This window comes from Cajanus cajan, chromosome 5 (assembly GCF_000230855.2).
Source record: "Cajanus cajan strain Asha chromosome 5, NIPB_CcT2T_4, whole genome shotgun sequence".
In the NCBI taxonomy this organism is placed as follows: Eukaryota; Viridiplantae; Streptophyta; class Magnoliopsida; order Fabales; family Fabaceae; genus Cajanus; species Cajanus cajan.
The window spans coordinates 70,559,800-70,567,592 of NC_138521.1; the positions used below are offsets into that span (position 1 = coordinate 70,559,800).

At 29.2% G+C, this 7,793-nt stretch overlaps 1 protein-coding gene across 1 annotated transcript; it reads right to left on the minus strand.

Annotated features, from left to right (window-relative positions):
* Nucleotides 1-1,612: 1,612 nt before the first annotated feature.
* On the minus strand, nucleotides 1,613-2,313 carry LOC109809256 (monothiol glutaredoxin-S2). The gene has a single exon (XM_020372511.3). It carries the CDS (start codon nucleotides 2,184-2,186, stop codon nucleotides 1,878-1,880), a length of 309 nt encoding a protein of 102 aa, XP_020228100.1. The 5' UTR covers nucleotides 2,187-2,313; the 3' UTR covers nucleotides 1,613-1,877.
* Between the last annotated feature and the right edge of the window lie 5,480 nt (nucleotides 2,314-7,793).

A 7,793-nucleotide genomic window follows, 5' to 3' on the forward strand; every position in this document is an offset into this window, starting at 1 on the left:
GGGGCCTACGCCACATATATATATTACTATATATGATTTGTATAAGTCCCTACAAATTTATATGAACAATTATAGTTGTCTTGTCTTTTTTTGAATGTGTTTTCTTATTTATCACTATCAACTAATTTGTCATATCATTTCTAACATTTATTGACGATAAAAAGAGATAAATATAAAAATAATGTTATATAAATTATTATTATTATATCTTGGTTAAACTATAAATACGTAATTAATAATCCCAACTATCAACTAATTTCTCATGTGTATTAGATCCAATTTAATAGTGAAACAGTTCATCTTTATAATGTTTCTTTCTCTCCTTTACTTCGAAAATTTGAATTGGTTGATAATTCCAATTCAAGTCCTATAGATATCGGCACGCGCGAAAGGCCTGTAATACTCCCTTGAATGTTCTAATAAAATATTAATCTTTTTTTTTTTTTACATTTCATCTGAGGACTTGTTGGAAAGCCATGAGATGACGACGTGAAAAGCTGATGTCATTATTCATTTTTGTAAAATGGGTTTATGACAATTGATGAGCCTAATTTTATGTGGCTATCTCTTATTCATAGAAATAATATTCACATGGATTACAAATTCTTTGGTGCATGTTATTTTCTTAACAACAGTTTCCGTCATGTCCATTCTCAAGCTCCACGAGCCATGCTTTCGTCTATTTGAACTCCACTCATGATCAAAGGGAATCCACATTACTCATATGTCGAATTCACTTCAACCAATGCGTTTATATATATATATTCTATTTTCTGCATTTGTCCCTTATCAGCTAGAATAATCTCATTTCTATACATTTACTTTTTCTCTCTGTTTCTCTCCACCGCATCTATTATCTTCTTATTACATATTTCTCTTTCCTTTATAATTAGTTCTAAACATTTCATGTACAAATAACGTTACGTACTCTATCAACTAATTCATAAATGCTTGTAACCGAATCGCATGCGCCAGTAATTTTGTCTTATAAATATTCCACTTTTAACTAGTAAGATTTTGTTCTGATTAATATATAATTTTGTCTTATAAATATTCCACTTTTAGCTCTTACGATTTTGTTCTGGTTTAATTAATTAATTGATGTAACTATATAATTCCAGTATCGCCATTCCTTCAACAAGGAATAACAACAGGGTTAATAATTGAACGAAGGACTAGAAGTAGAATCCAATCACCATTATTTTCACTAGCTAATAAGATACTTGCACAGTGTATAACAGTATAACACCAGTAGTATTGTATCTAATCCAATGTAGATGGCCAATGAAATTATGAAAAGTGATGGTTACATCTCTGTGTTCTCCTTTTACTTCTGTAATTTCTCAATTTATTACCGGCCGAAAAAGGGAGAGCCTTGCCCTATGATTCTATATATTGCTTCCAGTACAACATATATACCTATTGTCTAGAAAAAAAAAAAGAAAGGACATTTAATTATTTTTCTCTTTCTCTAGATCTTCTTTAGTCATAAATCGGAAGGTTGGTGAATATATAACCTAAATCTGTAAACAGTTTTTTATGAAAGTACGTCTGATACTTTAATTTACTGATTGATGCTTAAAAATAAAATGATAAATTTCATCATGTAGGCTAAGGCTACAACTCCATCTAGTTTATTACAACTATCAAAACGATAACATTACATTTAAGATTAACCCCCAAAAAAAAGGCTAAACTACACTCGGATCAGTTAAGTTAGCCTTATTATTATTACATAGCCAGTGCCATACTCTATAGTCTATACTAATAACATGGATATATATAGTTTCCTCATAATTAGCCCCTATAACCAAAACGTGTTTATTAATATAGGTAGCGTGCATGCGTGGGTGATGAGAAGGGTGAAGATACGTTGATCAAACCCAAAGTGCTCCTGCTTTCTTAAGCATTGGAATGAGAGAGCGATTAAGGTGAAGACTCATGACTTCATTGGCTCCACCAACAAGCTCACCACCAATGAACACAGCAGGCACAGAAGGACTACAGCCAAGTCTTGAAAGAGCTTGCTCAATGTCTCTGCCTCTAGGGATCTCATCAAGCTCATGAACCGCTGGATTCACACCAAAGTCACAGAAGAGGGTCTTGATGGTGTGGCTCATGCAGCACGAGCTCTTGCTGAAGATCACCACTGCCCTCTCTGATACCATCTTTGTCACCCTATCCATTGTGTTTGTGCAACAATGCCAAATGGAAGGACTAGTTTGTGAATGAGGTAGAATGTGATACTTGAAATGAAGAAGCAAGGAAGCAAGTGAGGAATGTATGTGGTTTGCTTGATGAGTTGAGCCACATGTGGCATGCTTATATAGGGGTTTGAAGCATTTTGGATGCTGTGGACTGTCGAGGATTGGCATCGCTAAGCAAAGAAAAAGATGGGGTGGCTGAGGCCTGAGGAGAAAAGTGGAGAATCATAGATGAGATATTTGGGTCGGTTTCAAAATTTTATTTGATCATTTGTTGAAAGTGATTGATCCAACTCTTCCTTTTACTACAAACGAATCTCTCGATCTATCCATGCATGCATACGGAAAACATAAAGACGAGTCCTTGGTACGGCTTCAAAAAAAATTATGCACATATATATTGTTACTTTTTGTTTTTTCATGTACACTGTTATTTGATTCTAAGGACAAAATCAACGGTTTTCGTGTTTTGTTTTTACACGATTGCATATATACGTATGACTCCCGTTTGGGAAATGAGGAATAGTATATATATAGTACAGAACATAGAATAATAAATTAATTAAGCTATTTGATTTTATTAATTTCCCAATCATGGTAAAGATTATATTATTATATTTATTAAGAGGTTCTACTTTTCCAAGTATTACGAGAAGCTTTGCATTTAGCAGATCTCACTTCATCTGGCATGACCATGACATCAATAATACATTTTCTTTTCCTAATGGTGAAGTTTCTGCCTTATCTATCTTTGGGGCATCTGCTGCGTTGGAAGAAAAGTTGAATTTATCCAATTGGGACCTCTTTTTCGCTACTAAAAGATTCGCATCCAATTCTAGAAAGGGAAATATCATTGAAGCTGTATGTCAAGGAGTAGAAATGAAAAATAATTATTTGTGATATAGCTAGATGATGATATATAATTATAATAATAATAATAATATTTGCATTAATTTTCTCTTAATAAATAACACATCTTTTTAAGGATAAATTTGATAGTAATGATTTCTATCCCATGAACATGTGTATATTGATTTACCTTAATTAAGGAAGTATTTAATACATGAAATATTTTTTTCACAAAAATATTCTTATGAAGGAGTTAAAATCTAACTTTTTCGAGTTAGAGAGAAAGATTCATGTATATGAAAAAAATATAGTATTTTTTTTTAAAATAAAAAATCTCTCTCTTTCTATCTCTACTTTTATTTCTCTTTTTCTTTCTCTCTCTCTCACTTTCACTTCCCCTCCCTTCCTCTCTCCCTCTCGCATCTCTTCTTCCCATATCTCTATTTCTCTCTCTTTTTTCTGTTTTATTATTTATTGATTTTGTCAATTTTAATAATTAATATTATTAAAATATTTTTTGTTTTTATAATTAATGGTAATTATTATTATTTTTATTTGAATAAAATGAAATAATATATTTTTATCCGTCTTAATTATTATGTATCATTTTTCTTTAGTTATTTTTTTTGTTAAATTTTGTATTTAAATAATTTTAACTATAAATTTTTAACTTTTTAAAATAATTTAATATCATATTTATAATAAGATTTAAGTAAATAAATATATCTAATGCATTTATTGCAATAAAGGATATTTTTGTAAAAAAATATTTATATAATATACTATTATAATAAAACATGAAAATTTTTAATTTATAAAAATAACTTATGAATATTTCCTTGAACGTTTATGAATAACTAAATATATTTGAACTATTTCCAAGAATCCAGGATTTATAATTTCTAGTTCCTGAATATGAAAAAATTTATCCCCTATAACCAAACATTTCCTAAATGAATGTTTTCCAAGGATTGTCAGAGCCTCTTATCTTTTTGCCATCATCACATAATTAATATTACAAAATTATTTTGCAATGCCAACTTTTTGGGCAAGCCAAACTATAACTAATATTCAATTTTCTATATGAGAACTAAATAGAGAAAAGTAATTTTTAATCGAATCGAATATTTATAAGTCAGGCTACGAAAACAATGAGATATAATTCGAGGATTGATGTTCTGGATCAAAAAATAAGTTGTTTGTATCAATTAGATAGCAACAAGATTACATTTGCTTCAACAAAAATGGGATTTGCATTGTGATTTAAGTGGTTTTGTCAACTTTTTAATCATTGAAATTAATTCTTTGGTGAGTAAAATTACTAAAGGATTAATTTAAATAAATAAATAAAGACTATTAAATTATTCACTAATTTTATTCTCATATAGGCTAGATAAGTGCCACATTTCATGTGCTGGGGATAATTCTCTAAACCGATCACTTATTGAATATAATTCTTAAACTATTAATTATTTTAAAATCAATTCCATTATTAATTTTATCAAAATATAAATCAATTGGACCATAATTAAATGAAAGATACATGTCCTTTCTTCGTCTTTTTAACACTTTCCGTCCCATATATCATGAAAGCCAAAAAAAATTACGAGTTTAATTTTGATGGGTAAAGTTTTTGAAAATAACGTTCATTAATTTTTCTATATTAAAATTAAATTCTATAAACAACCAAAGTTTTTTCACTTTTACAATTTATCCGTAGCATTAAACATTTCCTAACAAAATTGTTTGCAGTTGCATGGCTATATTAATTTTACAAAATTACAAAGAATTGAGATCATTGTGAATCACAAATATTCCCGGAAACCGAATTCTGAACGTGAACAGTGAAATGTGCTATTTGGGTAAATAAAGTGGTACAGGTTCTTTTTTAGTAAATTTTTTTTAAAAAAATTTTATTTTAGTAAAAAATTCTCACTACGACCATACTGTATGGGCGAAGAAGTTGCAACTAATTACGTATCGAATAATATTTTTAGTAGCAACTCTAGAACTTGTACGTTGTATATATATAATATAACGACGAAAAATATTCTGGGAAATTTCTAGATAATGCATGCATGGAACATGCTTGGTTGTCACTAAAGGAATAATCTTGGTGTGGTGCAATGCAAGTGATGTTCACTTCCAAAACTACTAGTGTTTCACTTTTACATATACCCTTGTGTGTTTGTCTAATCTAACATGGCGCCACGTTCTGTAGCTATAGCAACTTGATGCACACCAAAAACAAAAAAGGGTGCAAAGCAATAGCATACGTAGAGGACTCCCCCAACAGATTTAAGGTACTTTAGTCTCCCTAAAACTGGCTCTACTTACAACCCAAGGGCCATCCTCTTCTTCTTGGTTATATTATATGTGCACCGTACGTAACGTACGTGCATGCTCGCCTACTTATATGGAACATATACAGCAACATAAATTATTAATGCATTCTTGTGCCCAATTACAGAACAAAGCACTAACGTGTCTAGATAGTTAATTACATTGAAGGTAAATCAAATGAAGTAAGATTGTTTTAACATAACCAATAATTTAAGTAAATAGTTGTCTTAAATACTCAAATGAAGAGTACTTTTTATTGTTTATTATAGCGTACATATATAAATAGAGATGGACCAATATACGTGTGAAAGAGAGGAAAGATATGGCGAACAGAAAAAGAAGAAAGAATGTTGACTTTATCATAAGTTGGAAAAAGATTGATAAAAAAATGCGATGACGGGTCGCAAAATTAGGGTTTTGAGAGTTGAAGTACACAACTGTAGACGTTGCTATAAGAAAGATAATATAACTGTATATAAGCAAGGACGGAGCCAAGGGGGGACCTACGGGTGCCACGGCCCCCCCAACAATTTTAATTTTTTTTTATATACATATATATTACTATATGGCACCCCCTATTTTTAATATAAACTCATATGTATAATTAAATGAATAATCTAAATTTATTTTTTTATTCAACTTTTGGACTTCTGGTACGGCCTGCTATGTGGTATCACTTTGGAATTTTTTTTTTTTTAAAAAAATGTAGCGCCTCATTTGATCATTCCAATTCTCGGCCCCCCAGTATTGAAATCCTGGTTCCGTCCCTGTATATAAGATATACATTATTTTTCACTACAAGGGGAAGAAAAGGACCAAATCAAAGAACCATCTTATCAAAAATAAATAAATAAAAGAAGCACGTTAAGTGATATAATATATACCCTTTTGCCTTCGCTGTTGCTTTATAAGATACGAGACAAAGAGAATTGAATAGCTTAGCCTCTCGCGAAGTATCCAAAACCCTCCAAAAGGCAAAAATCGAAAAGAAAAATTCTCTTATTTTTCTCTCTTTTTTTCGCGTGGGGAATAAAATATATGGATGATTTTGAACTTTTGCCATTTATAAAATTGATTTATTCGCTAATTATAACAAACAAAATATTCGAAGATTTTATTAAGATTGCCTGACTATGATTCCCACGAGCATTATGATTTGTCTTTGATTGCGGCATGGCATATATCTGATGCCGACCTTATTAATCAACAAACATATGGTTATATATATATTTGTGCCTAGGTACGTAGTTCAAAATTCATCTCCGGTTCTTTTATTTATTCCACATCTTCAATTCTCACTTTCCTTTTTATTTCAGACAATTCTGTATTATTTCCTCACATGTAATTTTCTATGAGAGACCTTATTCACAACACGATCAGATATTAAATACTTAAAAAAAATTGAACCAGCCCACAGTCCGGAGACAAGATAAATGTATATAAGATCTGGTCTAATTATGGATTATATATAGATTTTGGTTTGGATAATTTTTAATAAATATTTATTAAGAAAAGTAAGAGATTAAAATAAATTAAGTTTCTCCCTTTGAAATCAATTTATGCACTTTGATTTTTATAAAATGTCGTTTGTTTAATTTCTTTACATATAAGTTAATTTAACTTATACAAAAATTAATTTATTTTACCCGTTTATTTCTTTTATAAGTATTTATTAATTATAACAATTATTTATTCAAACATAACCATAATACATGACTTAGTTTTATAAGAATGAAACTAAAGTAAAAACTGGTAAAAAAAAGGATGGATTATAAATTTAATGATATAATAAAAAATTATTAAGAGTTTTTTTTCTTCTTTTTTCCCTTTCCTCAATATAAAACTTAGTGAGTTCTAATTTGCAAAAGTTTGACTATCAAAAATATTCTATTTATAAGATTTATTTCTTCTAAAATAAAGAAGTATACTCTTGAGTAGGGGTAAACAATTTTCTATTTATTGCGAAACATTTTTGTCTCTTCTAAGAATTAAATTAAATTTTATTTTATAATATATTTTAAAATAAATAGCATCGTTAAAAATATAGCATTATTATATAAAATATTATCTATTTAATTAAAAAGTTTTATTATTAATAAATAATTATTAAAAATGAAGTGATATATTTCATTTATATTTTTATTTTCATCTTTATTTTTTACATATTTCTTTTTGAAAAATACGTCTTGGATACGTAATATGTCAATACTCGGTATACACCTAAAAAGAGAGGGGGAAAAAAGTAATAGATAAAAGTAGATGATATGATAGAGAGAGAGAGATTGAAAAAAAAAATGAAGTGATATTTAAAATATTTTAGTCTCATTTTTTGTACTACCAAATTAATGTCCGTTATATTAGAGGAGTGAAATTGGTGTTAATATGCGCCTGAGAGCA

Excerpts from the sequence above, each read along its gene's own strand:
- LOC109809256 (XM_020372511.3), bottom strand. The coding sequence starts at position 2,186 with ATGGATAGGGTGACAAAGATGGTATCAGAGAGGGCAGTGGTGATCTTC.